The sequence below is a fragment of the Pygoscelis adeliae genome, unplaced genomic scaffold (genome assembly GCF_000699105.1).
Source record: "Pygoscelis adeliae isolate BGI_AS28 unplaced genomic scaffold, ASM69910v1 Scaffold14, whole genome shotgun sequence".
In the NCBI taxonomy this organism is placed as follows: domain Eukaryota; kingdom Metazoa; phylum Chordata; class Aves; order Sphenisciformes; family Spheniscidae; genus Pygoscelis; species Pygoscelis adeliae.
Window position 1 is genome coordinate 4,896,166 of NW_008825109.1, and position 19,635 is coordinate 4,915,800.

At 40.9% G+C, this 19,635-nt stretch overlaps 1 protein-coding gene across 1 annotated transcript; it reads right to left on the reverse strand.

Annotated features, from left to right (window-relative positions):
* Nucleotides 1-815: 815 nt before the first annotated feature.
* POLR1D (polymerase (RNA) I polypeptide D, 16kDa) lies at nucleotides 816-10,673 on the reverse strand. Its single transcript, XM_009327750.1, has 3 exons — nucleotides 10,663-10,673; nucleotides 10,275-10,349; nucleotides 816-2,192 (listed from the first exon to the last, which is right to left on the reverse strand). Exons 2-3 carry the CDS (start codon nucleotides 10,289-10,291, stop codon nucleotides 1,907-1,909), a joined length of 303 nt encoding a protein of 100 aa, XP_009326025.1. The 5' UTR covers nucleotides 10,292-10,349; nucleotides 10,663-10,673; the 3' UTR covers nucleotides 816-1,906.
* Between the last annotated feature and the right edge of the window lie 8,962 nt (nucleotides 10,674-19,635).

Sequence of the window (19,635 nt, forward strand, 5' to 3'; positions counted from 1 at the left end):
AAATTAATGTAAAATCAAAAGCAGCACTTACCCTAAAGGGGCGTTTGAAGGCCTGAGCATGGAAAGCTCTCAGGACACCGTATTATCACTGCAAGCCAGACCAGCAATAATTCACAAGGATTTGTCCTGTGGAACATCTCCAGCCCCACTCCTGACCGACGGTGAGATGAATTCTCTGCTGCAAAGCCACATCCATGACCGCTGTCACTGCAGCGGAGCCCAGACAGTATTACAGGCGCTGTCCTTCCAAAAATTATTAAGGAGAACACAACCAGTGTCCAGCAAAATAAGGACTGCAAACAACATCTGTTTATTTAAACCAAAGATAGCCCCGCATTCTCCAAAGATACTGCTTTTTCCTTGATCCCACCTATATCGCTGGACATTTTCTGAAAGGCTGGAACTTCTGTTACAGTGCTATGGTTCCTGCAGGGAAATAGAGCAACTATCCACAACTCCTCAGTGGAAATGTAAAAGTATCCCACTTTGTTGGATACGCTGACCCTGGCAGCCACCGGTGGCCTCAACGCCTGCTTAATTACCTTCCCATTACTCAGAAGAGTAATCCCCACCTCATGCATCAAAATTCGGCCACGGCAGATCTCCACTTTGGTCTCCCCATCTCCTAGCTAACATGATCTTTCCAAGGGAGACAGGTAAGTATAGCAAGACGAGGTATAGATAAGCCTATAGGTGGCACTCTTGCCCTGACACAAGACTGAAGGACCACGAAGCGCTGGTCCTCCTTTCCCTTCTGAGCAGAGAGGCCCATGGCAGTTAAGAAACCCATCAGAAGCATTAAATCCACAAAGCACTTTTAATGAACATTTTCGATTTTATTGTCAACACACTTAAAAACAGAAACCTATGTTCAAAACAATTATTTCTGAGAATACTTAAATACAAAATATTTCACACAGAAGTTTGTTATTGTAACACAAACAGAAGTGAGACATAGAATATGCCGATATGTATTATATGTGCTCCAAGTCATCACAAGTTTAAGAACTGTACCACTACAGAATTGTCACACAGGCTTGGAAAGTGAGCATTTGACTGTTTTTAAGTATCACCTCTGCATTTCTAGTATTACACATTTACTTGGAAACTTCCTAGCAGTGGTCAGAGAACATGATAATTTTGTCTTCAAGGTTTGTCTTGAAAGCACCGTGACAACAGACTGTTCAAACTACTTCCTTACAGAGGGAAGTCTAAACAGAGACAATTATTGCAGTTATGGCTTTTTAGGGGTAACGTTTATTATCTATGACAGGTTTGTGAATATACAATAACAAGCAAAATCAGTCTTTCCTGGTAGTTCCTCCTGGAAAGCAAAACCAGCGTTGCCGATTTTAAATGTGTTCTTTTTATACTAAAGAAAGCAAACTCTTATATTCTATACAAAATGAATGTGCTTGGCCAGGCACTGACCAGCTTTCCCTTCTTCTAGATTCTGTAAAACTAGAACTAACCCAAACATGCAAAACTTCTTTATTGGTTAGCAGCAAAGAAGTTCTGCCAACTTTACACAATAAATAGATTTTTGCTTAATTTACATTTCTTCCCGAAAGAGTGACGTGACTAAACGAGTTGTATCGGACAGTGACACACGTACCGTGCTCCGTCACCAAGACCCTAAGCTTAGTCAGAAGGGGAGAGAGGAATGGAGCAAAGGGAAAGGAATGTCTGCTCTAAAATGACTGAAAGATTTATGCTGCACTTTGCTTTCCTCTTAAAGGTCCTGAAGAAAGGTTTTCTAAAGCTACCTCAAGGTTACTTCTCACACAAGCAACTCGGTTCAAAACTCAATTTTGAACAGCATCTTTTCCTGAAAAACTGAGACATCCCTGCAGTCCGACACTTAATGACATTCCTGGCTTGTAACAACACATATTCGTCACTTTCCTCATCGTTTGCCCGATCGCTTTTCATGCTTATCCTTTGTGTGCTGGTTCCTGTTTCGGGGCCTCGGAGGAGAGTAGCTGACTCTCCTTCTGGACTGAAAACTGGGTGTGTATGGGTGAATTCTGCGTTTCTTTGGTTTTTCTTCTTTCCTGCTTTTGTTTGGCTCAGGCTCCTTACTGTCTTCCTTTTGTTCACGTTCTTGGTCTTGTTCTTTTTGAGATGGTAACGTGTTTTTGATGGTATTAATAAGAAATCTTTTATTAGTACCAGCAAGAGGACATTTCAACCTGTAAAGACATTTAAAAGTGATCAAAAGACAAGATAAAAACATCCTGAAACAAGTCTGAGATTTTAATTTCAATAATTTTAAGACAGGTTTGTGTTTTTGGCTTTCCTTGCATGCCACCTAGTGTAAACTCTCAGTACAGAAAGATATGCTCAAGGTTGTCTCCTTTCTCCCTTTATCTTATTCTTTATAGGATGAAAATTATTCTACTTCAACACAGTGAAAATCCACGTGATTTTCACAAGGTAGTGTGTGCAGGGGAAAGCAGAGGATGACAATATATTTTAAGGTTGACGGTGCTTAACTTAGGTATTCAGGAATCAAATATTTAGTAATAAATTCTAAGTCAAATCAGAATGGTTTACAAGATCATAATCTAATAAAGTCAGCATTATTTAACAAACTGAGATATTCAGAAAGTAAAAGATACGCTTGCGTGAAGAACCCAGACAGCTGTAGCGATAAAACATACACAAGGCATATCAATTTTAACTTGTATCTGGCAACCACCATACAAAATGTTTAATTTCTTTTTCTTGAACAGAAAGGATACTTATCCAACACTTTTCCATTGTTTCTGACTTTCTCCTCTTGCAGCTTAACACTTTTGCACATAATTTATCAGATAGTTTTAGTAAACAAGTACTGCACATTTCATTTATCTTGTTGGTATCAGCTGTACTCTATTTATTCCCAATTTATCATCTCCTAAAGAATGGAATGAGAAAAAACAAGTTTGAATATATTCCTGCAGCAAGCAGAAATCACTCTGAAGACTTTGTTTACAGTGGGAGCCACCATGGTGTTTGTCTTCGCAACATTTTTGAGACTGCATGCTAATGGAGAAGTTATGGGATTACTCTAAAAAAGCAGAGCTGTTGGAGATCACAGGGCCACTTTCTGAATCAACTATGGCGTCAATGAATCCCAACACCACAATGTTAAGATCATCTATTTTACTTGAATATTTTGTGTAAGTGTAGAAACTATACCCATACCATTTAAAAACCTGTGACACCTCTGAATAGAGGTTTCAGAACAACAATAAAATTGTAACGAAGATCCCATCTGATTATTTAGCATACTTCATTACTTCTAACTGGACACAGCATTCACCATGGCGTTTTGCTTCACGTCTGCCTACTAAGCATTACTGATAATTGTTCTTGTCCTAAATCCTCATGAACTTATGAGAGTCATTTTAGAAGTATACATTAAACAGCCACACTGTTTTATTTCCGCTAGGTATTTCCTGACACATTTCTACAGCATAACTGGTTTTATAGTTCTCTAAACTTTCTGCATATAAACCTACACTGTTTTGTTCAAATCCTGGTTAAAAAAAAACAAACATAAAAGAAGTCTAGATATGTATCTAGTATAGCTGTTTTTATAGGGAGACAGTATTTATCCATTAACTGTATTACTAAGTAAAAATACAAGGCTAACATATGTCAGTATAACAGGGTTTCTATTTCAAGCTACATCAGCTATGAACATGGTGCTGAACATGCCATCACACAGGTTACACTCAAGACATAACACAAACCAGCCAACATTTAAGTCCTCTGTATGTCTTATGCCAGCATTAAACTGTTGTACCTCAACACTTCCTACCAAGGAGGGCAGCTTTCTCTTGCCTGCATCCAGGCAAAAAACTATTTCACATTTGTCTCCTTCCTCTTGCTTTTTCTTAAAGACTAATGCGCTGATTAAGCACTAATATATATAGCACCAGAATGAGACAATCTGCCCTAAATAAGTTCACCTTGCTGAAGTATTTATTTCTTTTCGGCACTATGAGTGCTACCTGAGCTATACTAAGAATGAAAACTGATGCAAAATGCAGGGCTTCAGAGTCAGCTAAGAAAGCCACTAGCTCACCGTCATACAGTGATAAAAGCGAGCCACTGGGCTTTCATGGAGCAGCGGTAAGTTACGGCACTGAAGAGAAACATCAGTCCTTAGTTTTATTGACCTCAGACTTAAATTCTGCCTTTAAGTCTTAAGGGAAAGTAGATGTATGGCACATGCTATATTACACATGCACACACACAAGCCCATAATGTTTACACATATCCATGGTATATGTGGGACTGTGAAGATTAAAAGTGAACTGTATTAATCCACTGATATCTTTGAGAGCATTTCTAATGGTGAGAAAATTGTAGAATACTTCTACAGTTGACCTCCCCAAAGACAAGCCTTTGGCTTGCTGTAGGTCTGATCCTGCAACGCTCAATTCAGTGACAGCTTTGCCCTCAATGTAAGTTCTGAAGGGCTGGGAGGCAAGTTCAGCCTATGCAAGGTGGAACGCAATACTGCTGACTAGTGAACAGTGCCACAGAACAGCTTTTAGAAGATTTTCTTTAAAAAAAAAAAAAAAAGACATGTTAAAAGAACATTAAAGTTCCGAACTGAAGCGTGCCTGAAGCAGGGTTGCAGGCATGACCAAAGCAAGCACGCAACCTGCAATTCTAGAGCAGTCTTGTCTACAAAATGGACTCCAGTTCGGTAGCAGTGTGTTCACTCAATGTAACGGTTCACTTTTTGCTCCGGTAAGCTAAACCAAGCTGTTCTTACCCACAGAACTTCATCCCCCTCCACAGACAAGTCCCACACACCCCAAAATCTCTCCACTATGCAATGACGAAGTGTCAATGTTGCATTTTGAGTAAGAAAAAAAGATTAAATCCATTATTGCGAACATAGGTCAAATCTTGACCCTACTTTTGACATTTTAAGACAACTTCTGTGCAGTAACACAGGATTTCCAGCCAATACCTGTCATCAAGTGTAGCAGTGCAGTTCAGCACAGAAGTGTATCATACAACTTTTATCAGTAAAACACACTGACACCACTTAAGACACAAGAGTACAGTGCCACGCGCCACAGCCTTTTCTCTGCTGAGAAACCAGACACATCAGACAGGCTTGGCACAGTCAGCCTCGGCATATGGAGTAAATCAGATCTTTCCAGGAACCAGAGTTCATTATACATGAACTTACAAGTACATTTCTACCATTTCCAAACTGCCATGGAAAATACGGTACTTAACAGAAGAGTGACTGAAGGCAAAAAAAAAAAAAAAAAAAAAAAGCAGCTAGGGGTTGTTTTGCCAAACCAACTAATCTAGGCTGTTATCCTTTCACAGGGGATCTCACAAAAAGAGGGTGCCTGGGACGGCACTGCAAGCCTTTATGTATGGTCTTGGCAGCTAGACACAGCTGGCAGGACTTTGGGTGGTAACCTGTGCCCTGATCACAAGATTTTAACATATTTACTTTGTAACCTCTGTCTGTACCTGTTTCTCCTCCTTTTCACATTCAAATGAAAGAGATGTAGTGGAATCACATTGCAGTGTTTCTGCACAGTCATGCAACACCCATTCAAAGACAAGATGCAATACAGCATATCGCAGTTCCGGTGCTGTCAAACCCTTCAGCCTCATCTTCATTATTTTTGTATTCTGTAATACTTCTAACCGATTTGGTATTGAACAGAAAGCTATCTATAGGAGTGAAAGCAATTCTAGGATTGCTTTACAAAAAATAGGGTTAAAAATAATTTAATGCTTCCAACATTTATCTTCTTTTTGCAATTTCACCTGCTCTTATGATGCAGAGCTGAACAAACCATCCCAAAATATCCTGTTTTCCATATCTTATTTTAGGTATTCTAGTAAGCAGAGAAGATTACATTCAGTTCAGCCGTAGCTCACTTGCTACTAGCGTCTTTGAAGATGAGGCCTATGCATTGGAGAAAAAAAATAAAGCCTCTAGAGCTTGTCCACACAGTAGCTTTTGTGGCATTTTAACTGCCTTTCTCAATTAAAGCAGAACAACCCCTTAAAATGGGACCTAACTCCACTGCTGTAAGAAGCTTATGAATTACATACGTAGGACCAACAAAACCACTTAAGGAAAGCTGAGCTTTTAGCTTGATTTTACCTAGACACACAACGGAAATCCCAGCATCGTACTACTTTATTCCATCTGATGAATCAAGGATACATTTATCTAACCATTTCAAGTGTTCTTACACTATTTGTTCACAACTTCCCACCCTGGATCCAGCTGGCCCTTCAAGTGTTACCTTTCAGACAGCTGCTCTGATGTCTTTTCTCATCTCAGAAGTTCCAGCATCACAACAGCATCACTGAGATTTAGCCACAGATTCTGCTCTCTTTTCCTCAACGTTTCAGGGATTAAGACATCTTAAGAAGAGGATCCTCCCTTCCCCTTCTCTCACACATTTTCTTACTTGTGATTAGTTCCACTAATGCTTGAAAAAGACATCATCAGCAGGATCTACATCATGTGGTATCATAAGGATGTACAAGACCCCCAACAAGAATCACTATGGCCATAGAGTGCATACAAAAGGAGCACTGCAGGAACGAGAAATACTGTGGTGCTGACAGCAAGAATCTTGAGGACATCCAAGGAACAAGTCAACACTTAAGAGCCAGTAATGCAAGATCTACAAATACCAATATCCAGTATTTCTTGGATGAATTTGCCACGGACCTAAATACTATCAATCTAAGCAGTCCTGAGAGCATGGAGGCCAGCGAGCTAGGACTCTTAACCAACGACGAGCTCATGCAGCCCACTGGCAATACTGACAGTTGCTCCATGTCCAGAGAGTCTCAGATTATGTCCCTTCCTGCATAAGCTCTTGCCCGATATCACCACCAGCCTCCCTGTTTGGGACAAGCCTTTCTTCTACTGGTATCTAACCCCCACAGGTTGCAGCACATACCCATGTCATACACAGCAAACTTGTAAGACAATGTAACATTGGCAAAACATTCCCAAACTGGAAGAAATACTAGCAACACTGCTCCATTTTTTCAAGGCTGAGTCTTTGTATCAGAGACTGTGGGCTAAAGGATGACCGCTTGGAACATTTTTTCTGTACCTGTCAGCTATGTTAGCTTGGATGCTTGCAATTTAGGCTCAAACAGCAGCTGACTATCCATCTCACACGAGGAGACAGCAAAAAGTTAGGTAGGGGTGCTTGGGGAACTTCTTCAAGCAGTACACTTGAGCTACGGAGAACAAATCACTCTGGACAGCAACAGAGCAGTGGCTTGAACCTGAAAGCAGTCCCAAAACAGTGTTCAGAGGCTTGCTGGCTAAGGTTTTGCTGCCATCAACACCTACCAGGAGACTCTACTCCCTTGTAATTGTGTGCACAACATAGTTCCCTGGGAATGCCACCTCCCCACACACCTCCCTTTAACCAATCCATGTCAAATGCCACTGACTCCAGAAATCTATTTACCAGTATCCAACAGCTGCTGGAGAGCAACATAAACTGGAATCAGCAAAGTATGAGCAGTAGCAGCCTCTGCTTCTCCTTACCCAAAGACAGATGGCAGAACAAATCTTTTCTTCACAGGCCGAGTTGCTTCAACTATCCAGTGCCAATGCAGGATTGATGGCCTTACACTAGATGTCTCCAGGGTTTGTGCATCTCTTCTCCAGGACTCCTCTGACAAAGGGCTGAGGAAATCCCAGAAGTCCTCATGAAACACACCTGTAAGCATTTTGAGTTTGGCAAGGAAGGAAGGTTTTGCGTTTTACCTGTTAAGACTGTGCTTTTAGAGTTCGTGATGACCTTGTCTCTTTGCTTTCCTGGATTTGGTCTACTAATATACATTTTCATGAACTAACTTTTCTGCTCGTTTCATTTGGTATCCATAAAACTCAGAGCAGCAGTTACCTTCTTCTCAGTAGTTTACAGTTGCAAGGCTACATGTCAGTCCTGGATCTAATCTCTGAAGCCCTTCAGGATTTACCATAACGTCAGTTACATCTGATGGCATTTTGCTGGAGTGTGACTTCAACTGAGCATAGTTAAGTTTCCTTCCAAATATCTTACTGGTTATCTCATCTCCCACATATATATGCAATACCTAGTTGTTGGGCCAGTTCAAAAGGACCAGAACAGCACAATGGAGCATGGAAAATATTAAAGGGAAGAGAGCAGTGGCAAATTCCAGCTGCTGTTCTGTCTCTTGCGCTTGCAGAACTAGACACCAAAGACTTACTGGGAGTCTGCCTATGGGGAGCTTTATACCTTCCTTACGGCCACACACACCAGCTGTACACTAGCCTATGCCAAACTATGGCAGCAGATTTGTGACAAATGGCATTACTACCAGTCACTCTAAGGATAAATTCAGAGAGGGAAAAATCCCCGGAGAAGTGTCATATACAAAAAAATCATCTCTGAGTGCAGGATATCCTGAGCTACAGACTGCCCGAAGCTGGGATAGTACCTTGAGGAAGTACTGCTACTTTCTTGTACTTTTCTTCCTCCATTTCCTAGGCGCTGGCTATCGGCCACTGATGGAGACAGGGCACTGCAAAGATGGATCCTTTGTTTGACCCAGTATAGCTATTCTCATGTTCCTCTGCAGTTGAAAGGATCCTTACTTCAACAGTCTCAGTTCAGGACATCACCATGCCAATCCCTATGTCAACAGCCTTCCTCTGCCTGAAGCCTTCTTGGCAATCCTCTCCTCCTACATCTTTAACACAACCCTGGCCTAGCCAGCCACTATTTCACTCTAGTGGAATCTGCAGCTGTCCTGAAGAACAGGTCACCCTTGGCTATCCCCTCCTCTGGCAGGTCTTGGGCATCAGGCTTTAGCAAACTGCACGTTACCCCGAGCTGATCATCATAGCCAGTTAAGCAGGACCACTACTCTTTTACAGACAAGGAATAAGAAGTAGCCGGAGCCAGGAGTAGAAGCCCATACACGCTCCTGGCAGGTATTCCAGACTGCACAAGCGGCAGCGAAGTTGCACAGGGACATTTGGTTATCTCCCAACAGAAATCTTTAGTCTCCATACCTGGAATTAACTTGCAAATTCACAGTAACTGGATCCATGCAACACTTCACGGTGCTAATTATCTGCATTGGTTTCCCTGGCCGTTTGGCAAGGCTGACAGGGTAAAAGCAAGCTGTATCAGGATAGCTATAACCACTCTAGGGGATTAAACCAATTCAACTATTTTAACATAAAGGGTATAAACTGCATCCCTAGCAGAAATACTGGGTAAAATATACAAAAACCCCAAAACTTGTTTAGAAAACGTAAAGGATTAACTTTTTTCTGCAAGACACTATTTTAATCTCTTCAGAGCTACTAAAACAAACATAGCCAAAAAATCAGCTGAGAACTTCATTAGCAGCGCAGGCTTATCTTTTACTACTGTTGGTGGAGGAAGCCAAACCTTATCTACAAATGAGTTTAACACAGTCAACTGGTGCACTACTTGTGTGGACATCCCTAGATCTGACAGCTTCTTATCAAAGTCATATACGTTATTTTAAGATGAATGACTCTTCTCAGCATGTTATTACTTCTTTAATTACAATTACATGCATTACATTCCATGATAATCTAGCTGTAAAAACTGAAATACTGCATTGAAGAATTAATACTGTATTTCACTTAAGATTTAAATACTGTGATTCTTTTCCCACTTGCTATACAAATTAGCCCCTGGCTTTTAGGGTTTTTCTTAGTATTAAAAAAATACCTCCTTCCAAAATTGGATTATACTTCAAGTTCATTTTTGGCTGCAATTTACACATGGATTCTCTACTAGCAGATCATTTATTATTTTTATTGTTTTAAGGGTTTAGGTTTCTTTGTCAGGCTATGAATTCTTTTAACTTAAACAGAATCTAACCCAATAACATGTAGCCAGTATGTAAGTACATGCACACTGAAGCTACCCAGTATTTTAAAGACTCACAAGGTTCCAATCCAAACTTTGCAATTCCCTCTATTATAAGGAAATACTATTACAGAAGCTACTCCCAGTTTTCCAATTGCTTTGACTTCAACACATTCAGTCAAGCAATTTCATGCAAACAGAATTTACTTTAACTTCTTTCTTATCTGGACTCAAACTTTTGCCCAGACGAATTAATACCTGGATGAAGGCAAATTATTTAAACATGAAGCAAATTAGAAGGTAGAGACTTCTGTCACGCATTACATGTAAAATCTATTTTGGCATCGGTCATAGTATCCATTTCATCTTGGCACAACTTACCAACCCATAGCTCCCATTGTTTCAGCTCTGGTTCTCCCACGTTTTGCCTCTTTAAGTAATTCTTCCACAGCCTTCCTAAATATGAGGAAAAGAGAAAAGTTACCACCTGTGGAACACAAGAACTTGCCACTTCATGCACTTATGTAAACAAAGTGGAGAGCTTCTTCACTGTAATGAATTAAGCAACAGAGAGGCTACCAAAATCACCTTGACTTTCGTATTAAGATAATTCAGATTTCTATGCACCAAGATTAAAAGAAACATTTCGACATATTAAAAGCAATTAAAGCTGTTGCAAATACAACAATTGCAATACTAACGGAAGAGTAGAAATAAAGTGTACAAAACTGGTGTACCACACTGAAAAGCACAGTCCCTATCACTTCACCTTGGGAATGCTCTTCCCTGCTGTCACTTCACTTAGGTTCTTCCTAAAGTCTTTCAACCACAGCAGACCTATTTTGAGCACAGTTAAACACCACCAGTAAAACAGCAAGCAGTCACATGACAGTAAAATCACTGCAACTACCAGTTGTCAAACCGCACTAGCTTTGTGTAACAGTGGAAGAAAAGAGCTCATCTTTGTGACTATGATCCACCACCTTTATATTATCAGCATCTTCTAGAACAAACTGACCAGACTAACACTAAAGCAATTAAATAACTATGCTCACATAAAGTCACTGGAGTGTAAATTATGCAAATTATAGATAACTCCTGCAATGTCAGTCTTTCAGTTCTCTTTACGAATTTATTTCAATCTCAAAACTTAAGTAACTGCTCTACAGTACATGGTTGAAGTTAATGGAAAAACCAATGCACAGATAATATGAGCCATTTATTATATAAATTGAATGTATAAACTAACAATATGGTTAGTTAACTGTAAGCAACTATATACGTCAACCAAAAATAACTGCAAGACAGAAAAGGAAAGCTATGTACCTGGCCGTAATAGCCAGTATATGAAGCTAAGCATTAACAACACTGACATGGGTAAGACCGAAGGCTTGAGGAACTGAAGGTAGGAAGTAATAAAGAGGGTATTTATTGTTTAGCTCTCCCAGCTATGATGGGCCAGAACGGCTGCTGGCATTTGGACTACATGAGTAACACAATCATCATCTTGATGTGTGTGTGTAGACTGTGCAAAAAAGGTTAACTGCCAACAGACTTCAACTCAAACTTCAAGGAAGCCATGTCCCGTCATGTTGTTATGATATTATCAGCATAGCAGGGTTTTGCTGCTTTGCCACAGATTAAAAAAAGCCTGAGTATCAATTTTGTTGTCAAGCCAAAATTGAGACTAGAGAAGTCAGAGTCGTCATCTAATAGCAGAAGCAGGTCTGAGAAGAAAAGTAAGCAATTTATATGGCAGGCCCATGTGAAGATCTAACAAGTTAATGCTGGGCTCTAAACACCTAACAGAGTGGTTTATTACCATTTAGGTTATTAAAGTCTACATAGAAAACACAAGAGATCTTAGCTTTAAACACATATACTGCATGTGCGTAACAGGGAATGAAAATAAGGAGTACATGATTTCCTTCAGTAGCTAATGAGAAAACATTATGCAGTTACACAGCAGCCTACATCTGTCAGTCTAGATCTAACCTTCAGTTTGTTACAGTCTTAACATAAGCCTTTACCAGCTCCCTTCACGTTTGTGACTGTGGATTCATTCATTCATTAGCATAGACTGGTGACATTTTATAAACACAGACACACTTTTTCTTCTGTCTATATTGCTTTTGGGCACACTTTGGTTTTCCCTGGCAACAGAAAACAAATTGGTGCTAAATGAGTACAAGTGTAATGTGCACCAAGGTGTAGCTACTCTTTCTACAGTTACTCTGCAGTTCTGCTTGAATATAGTTTTCATATTTTATACTTAAAACCAGCTATCACAGAACTACTTCCTCACTTTATAGTAATTTCTAGCAAGCAATACTTTAGCTAAAGGTTCCTAAACAAGCCTCCAGAATCGGTCACAAGTTCACAAGCAACATATAAATAATCCTTGATCAACTTACATACATATATTCCTTTGTTCCAAGGGGAAACCATTCCATCCAGCAAAAGCTGAGATCTGTGCCAGACAGACACGCAAATACTCACAGGTCATAACTTTTCCTTTGAGAGTTTGCATTTGAAGGGCTTTGCAAAGGAAAGCGTCCAAGACTTCCACAGAAACAATAGTAGAGAAACGCACCAAAAATTGTAGTATTGCTTCTCTGTGCACTAGTCTATTAATGGCACATTGGTTTAAGGTTCCTCACAGAAGTTTCTCTCTCTCTCTCTCATATAAGGTTATTAGTATGATCTCAGTAGCAGCTGGGCTTGGGATACTTCAAATCCTTTTTTAAACATACATCTGACTGCGAGGACATGTTGCATATCACAGGCATTCACGGAAACAGAGTATCTGCCCAGGTAAGCTGTCACCTGTTTGAGTTACCTGCACCCAGATGCCAAGTACAGCATCAGCAACCTCGCCAGCTACTGCTGCCTTCCCATATAGGAGCAGTGGGGTGTGTGGGATGGCTACTCCCCAAGAACAAAAAAAAAAAAGGAACACAGGCTCTACCACTGGAACAGGGGAGATGTTGCATACACAGAACTCCATAAAATTATGGCAAAATTTATTTTTTCTCCAGACCCAAAATTTGGTACCTGAGCAGCCTGAGTTAGTTTATAGTGATGACAGCAGGAACACGTGGCCTTTATAAAAGCTTGTCCTGAGCCTTCAAATAGCAATGTCAGATGAAGGGGAGGAAAGAGGCGGGGGGGGGGGAAGTCCAACTTTTACTTACCACAGTTACCAAACTTAGTGATTCTGTTTTGAGAAACCTGACTAGGAGGCAGATTAAAAGCCTGTCATTATTATGATATTACAAAATCTGTCATTATTTTATAATTAAAATCATAAACCAAAGTATCTGAGCTACAAAGCACTAATAAAACACACACATACGTATTTTAAACAGCTACGATTCAGTTTTAGGGGAGACATCACAGTAAATTAATATGGTGACACCAATTCTATTAACTTAGGTAGGAATTATAAGCCATTAAGTATTTGAGACTTTTTTTTGTTCTCTGATTATATCAAAGATCAGACTGACTTGGCATCCATCTTAGTAGCCTTGTAAGTCGACATCTTCCTTTCTTATTAAACATTGTTTCCTAATATTGGTCTTTCAACATGACTTTTATTCACTGCACCTTTACAAAGCCCTTTCGACTTGCACAGACAAATGAAAAAATGCTCAGATTCTCTTTGAAATAACGCATTTCCACTCACTGAAGTTATATCCTCTACACAAGTAAGCCAGAAGCTTAAAAGCTATGCAAACAAGGTTTTTACATTTGGTTTTAGAGGCCTCTTGGGTCTCAGCATTCCTTGCTCTCTTCAGTTTTACAGCTTGGTTACAATACAAATAGTCCTGTGGCTGCCATCTTCAACTCCAAGAGCAGCAGCATGAGCAAAGGGAACACAGCACGCAATGTTCACATGAGAACTCAAACACTGGGGGATTGATAGAAGGGAAAATTAGGGATGGGGCACATTTGAGAGCACTGTCATCATTCTGGCATCTTTTATAGCAAGCACCACTTAAAACTTGCTGTGGCAATCCTTTTGGAGCAATGAAGCTTAGCTGCAGAATTACAGTAACATGAAGGTGTCAGCAGTCACGCTTATCTTCAAGAGTATGGTGCAAGACCTATTTACATTTCTGAGGGATTAGACTTTTCCCTCTATATTCCAAGGTTACAGGCAAAGCTCTCGTGGCAGAAATCCTAACAACTTGCATCACAAATGCATGTGCCCAAAAAATGGGAGGATGTTAAAGGCTCCAAAGTCAGGCAAAACCAGAGATATCTTCTATCCCTCACTCAGCGAAAGAGCTTCATCACTTTTTCCAAAAGATCAAATAGATAGACTGAAAAATGAGTAATTGGTAATAAAGAGGTATGTCTGATACAGTTGCAGGCAATGAAAACACCATGTCACTACAGAGACCACCCAATGTTTGTAATTATAGACCACTCTGTTAGGAAAAGATAGATCACACTGGATCTGACAGTGGTAAGAGGTGAGGCAGCCGCAGCTCCATGCCCAGGTCCAACCAGTAGCAGGTTGAAAAGCTACCAGCAGGCAGATGCACACACTGCACGTATACACCACTGGCCACACCCATCATGGACACAGAGTGCTCACACCACCAGCTTCATCCTGCTCTTCTCTCTGGCCAGGCATAGGAGCCCCCAAAGCTTCAGCCCAACTCCAGTTGCTGGTATAGACCATCACACAGAGCTGGCTGGGACTCCCCTGGTCCCCCAGTACCCAACCCCACTGCGGTCTTGCCCATAAAGACAAAACAGGCACACACACGTGTCTCACCCCCGGAGAGCCCCTGACCCTACAGTCTCTCCAGCAGCTGGCCAGGACTCCCCGCTGCCTCCGACAGCTAGCTCCTCCTGTGGTCTTGCTCTTAGAGATACACACGCTCACCTCCCAGCTCCCACCTTATTCACCCACTCACCAGCTGATCCAGCTTGATCTTCACTAGCAGCCACACGCTCCCTCACACACCCACACTTGCTCCAGTACTGCAGCACAGATAAACGGGTCCCCAATCCCACTCCAGTGGCTGACACTTGGTTTTACTCACTCCATGAAGTGTTCCTGGTTGCTGGCACCCAGCCTTCCAGCCCTGGGCATCCAGACCTGCACTTGTTCCAGTTACTGGCGCCATGGACACATGGTCCCTCCAACCCATGTTTTGACTCTAGTTGCTAGCACTGAGATGCACACCCTCTCCCCTCAAATAGAGTCCCTCACCCAAGAAAGAGTTAGAAAGGAATTTAACAGGAATACAGAACAGACTGCGCTGATCAGGCACAGGGCATGGCCAGACAAGTGTACCAACCAGCAGCCTATTCACACATGACCAGACCTTTTAATCCCCTTATTCCTCTATTTTCCCACTCTTGCTTCTCTCTAAATCACCTGAACCCATCACTTTCCCTGCCTTTGGTTCCTCCCCTACATATCCCATAATAAGCCTTCTGCAATCTCAAAACGCTCTTCTCCCGCATCCCATAACACGTCCTGCACCCCTGGGCAGCAACACCCTTACGTCCCAAAGGCTCTCCAGCATTGACTCATCTTGATGGGCGTCACACCTGGAGGCCGAGGCTGCCTCCTGAGACCAGCCCTGGGAGGTGCCCAGAGAAGATGTTCATTCCTCTGAGTCCTTACTGTGAGTTCTCACCTGCCACTGTGCCCCCCGTGGTCCTCTGGGCTCATGGAGATGGAGCTCTGATGGGCTGGTGGCGCCTGGGATGGGCCTGGGAGAAGTCAGGGCTGGGCACTATTTGGGCTCCCCCATCCACCATGGTCTCTCTTTAGTCCTCTGTGGGTGTGCCCAGGAGTTTTCGGCACATCTCTGTGTCGAACAAACTCTGCCATCTCCACCCATGCCATCATCTCATTAAAGATCCCATGAGAACTCTAATGAAAATATATCTACTGGAATCGTGTCACAGCGCACAATCGGCTACGGAAGTGCATAGACCTGAAGCAGGACGGCAGTGTTCATATTCAACATCTCCCAGAGTCAGAGAGGGGACATCTTTATCAAACACATCTTTGTGAAAGACCTTCATGCATTAATAACTGCTTGCAGTCTATACCACTACTGTTCAAGCTCAAAGGCCAGGCTGCTCAGCTACTGCGATCCCCAAAATCATGCTTAAATCTACCTCCTGAGGCACTCAAGGTCCTGACAGCAAGCCGCAAGCCCAGGAAAAAAATTAGCAGGTTTTCTTGTCAATTTTCTCAAAGTGGTTTTATGCTGACTATACAACTTATTTTTAACCATGCATGGGACTGGAAATAGAAAAGGATGTTGGTATTCTGATTACATCTGAATAATTAATATCAAGACCTTCAGTCAAGTAAAGGACTGAAGATACTCCCTTCTGCAATAAAGGAATGGTAACAAAGGCCAGCGTTATTTACAATTAGCTCCTGTGAGCTGGTTTGTCCTATCTGCTCACACTTACTAAGAAAACTGATGAAAAGGAATGTCAAGAATAAAGCCTAAGCCACAACATTAAGAGCGAGAATGAAAAAAAGGCACTAATACTCCACAAACTTCCTAACGTTTGTTCAAAGGCAAAGACACTTCATATTGGACATGAATGCTCCCATTCTTTGTCTATCAGGTTTCTTACTTATTTAACTATTCTATTTGTCATTCCCATACGTGCTATTTGCAGCACATTTCTGTGCTGATATTCTCACCAGCTTGAGTAGTGAACACACCACTCCATTTCAAACACCAATTTTAGCTTGCAGACCACTTTTTTTGCCATGAATATGGGAAAAAATGGCACACTGAATCCTGACACTTTGATTTTAACTGTTAAAAACAACAGTAAGAATTACCAATTAATTTCTCAAGGCACAAAGCTTATTTGTTAAAAAGTATAACTGGGATGCCTGTGCAGCAAAAATATTAGACTACTGATTCTCAACTACAGGCCTCTTGTTACAGAATTATAGCATTTCTTGTGATTCAGAGCAGCATCTCCTTAGGAAACACTTAATTCGAAGTAAATAATGCTCCAAACAAGCTTGGTAGGTAGTTCTAATAAGGTATGGTATCCAAGGTTGTGAAGTATTTATAGCTGTTGAAAGACAGAACAGATTATGGAAGGATTTGGACACACAGTATAACAAAGCCACTTCCTTTATATTCTCAGAGGAACAACATATTTTCTGTGCTTCTAACACACAGAACAACTGTGATGACAATTTAGGAAGGGGAGGGGGGAAAAAAAAGACTTCTTTGCATAGGGGTGAAAATGGTGACCTCCGCAATATCCCAGAGGATATTTAGTTGAAATTAAATAGGAAAAGCAAGTACACGCACTTGCAGGGGAAACAAACTAAACAGATCTAGTAGCTGATTTGTAAGCTTTTGGTTTTTTTCACTCACTCTTGGGTCGTATCTTCACAATACCATTAATTATATATTAACAGAATTTAGCCTAGAATTTTCTTAGAATCACACAGTATCTCAAGACTCTGGGTCTTCACTGACATACCGGCAAGTTCACAGGAAAAAATGTCAGTTCATACTTCCAACAAAGGTTATTGGGTGCGATGGAGCAGAGGAAATAATTCAGTAGAATGTAGCAAATATTACTATTTTACACACCTGTGGTATTTACAGCTTTTAGAGTTTTAAAATCCAGAGCATGCAACAGTCACATGGTAACTTGCGAGACAGTATTCAGCTTCGGTGGTGACTGTCAATTCCTATTAAAGTGAGGAAAACATCAAACCCAAGGCCAAGCGAGAATCAGACACAGTAAAACTGAAAAATAATAGCAGGAAAATGTGGCAGTAAGGATGAAACAGAACAAGCAAGATGAAGAGACCTCTCCTTAGATAATAACAAAAAAATAGGATGCTTAACAGATCACTGTTTGGAATGCTGGGACACAAAATTCGCTTCAGACCTGAGAAAACATGCACAAGAATAGTTACACTTCTTTTTCCCGTGTGGTAAATTAAATAAGAACAACACATACAAAAACCTTAAGCTGTTATTTAATATTTGTGCATGGCAAGACAAGCCTGAATTCAGAGACAAACTACTGAAAATATTCCAAATGAACCCATTTTTAAACACTACAAAAATCTACCTAAAATAGTTAGCACTATGGCTACAGAACAGAAATGCCATTATTTGTATGCTAAAGCCATATTATAAAGACCCTAAAAATTATAAACGCTAACTACCATCGCTGTACTACTCACAGGAGAGTATGATCAACAGGTCATTGAATATGAAACTAAGGAGTAATGTCTGTAAACCAAAGGATAAAGAAAGGTCTGTATTAGACTCTTGAAGACTGTACGGGGGAAGCATGTTTAGAGTAAGAAATTCCCAAGAATGGCATCTAAATGCATATAGCATGAGCTGAATTCAGGGTGCTACTAGCAAAGCGAGCTGTTAGGAAAGCTGAGAGTATGAAAAAGCGGTACAGGACAGAAAGTGGTAATCATCAAGTACACCGTATTGTACTTACAGTGTGTTCAGAGCCCATTAAACACATACGGAGGTGAATGGTAGCGGGGATTCAAGACACCGGGCAGCTAAACCCTACCGTGTACCACTCGATAAGTAACACTGAGCTTCATCCTCATTATCTACCATGCTGCCACGGAAAAGGCATAGCAAATCCCGACTCAGCTTGAAGCTATGAGGCAGGATAAAACTTCAAATCTGGTTCCTGGGAAGGAGAGCATCAAAAGGAGACTGTGGAGCAGTCAGCTGTAACTGGTGAGCGAGTGGCTATGCCCTGAACCGCCCGGAGGACCCCAAGTCCCCAGCACGGCAATAGCAGCCAGAAGACAGACAGCATGGAAGAACAGTGAGATGGTTTCAACTTGCTATGAATGCAAAAGGTTTAAGTTTGGAATGGCACTAGTAAAAATAACATTCATGCATATATAGAAAGAAGCTTTTAATTATTAAACTGATGAGCCGAGAGCAGAAGTAGCTTACCAAGCATTAAAAGCCTCTTAGAAAGCATTATGCTCTCCAGCCCTTCCACCACCCCAGTGCTATCGCTTTTGTCCCATTTAAAATACTTGCCAGACATAAGCAGAAACAAGGTATTTTCTGTAAGCACTCTCAGACACGGTTTCTTAAAAGTTAAGGGAGAGCACCATGGGGAGAACAGTTCAGAAAGCCTCTGGTCATCACTTCACCCTAACAGTTTTAAACAGCCATAAGAAATGTGCACTGACTCACAAACAAGCTTGCAAAAAAAAAAAATTAAAAAAAATTCCAATAACTACAAATAGGATTATTACCCCAAAAATCTGTGATATAAACACCTAAGGTCCATTTCTAAAGCAAAACTAAGAGCGATCTGCTGTGACTGAGTATCCAAACATAGAAATCTGCATTTTAATCTCAGTGTTTGCTTGGGAACACTGTAACTCAGTACACACAGCGAGATGAATCCTCTCGTCCCAACAAAATGCAAGGTAAAAAGCAATTTCATTTGTTGACAAAATAACTGCCAAGCATTTTGTATTATTCCATACAAGGAACAGGGCAATTTTAACAATTAGTCAACTGGCACATCTCCAACACTGAAAATCAAAATTCGTAAGAACATAAGTTTAACTTTTTTTTTTTAATTTTACCAAGTACACCTAATCACCAATTTATAACTGTTGAGAGATGAGCCACCTAACACTTCTCAGTCGTGTTTCTAATGGTATCAGCATGCATCACAAACAGAATTGATTTTTTTTTTTTTTAATAAT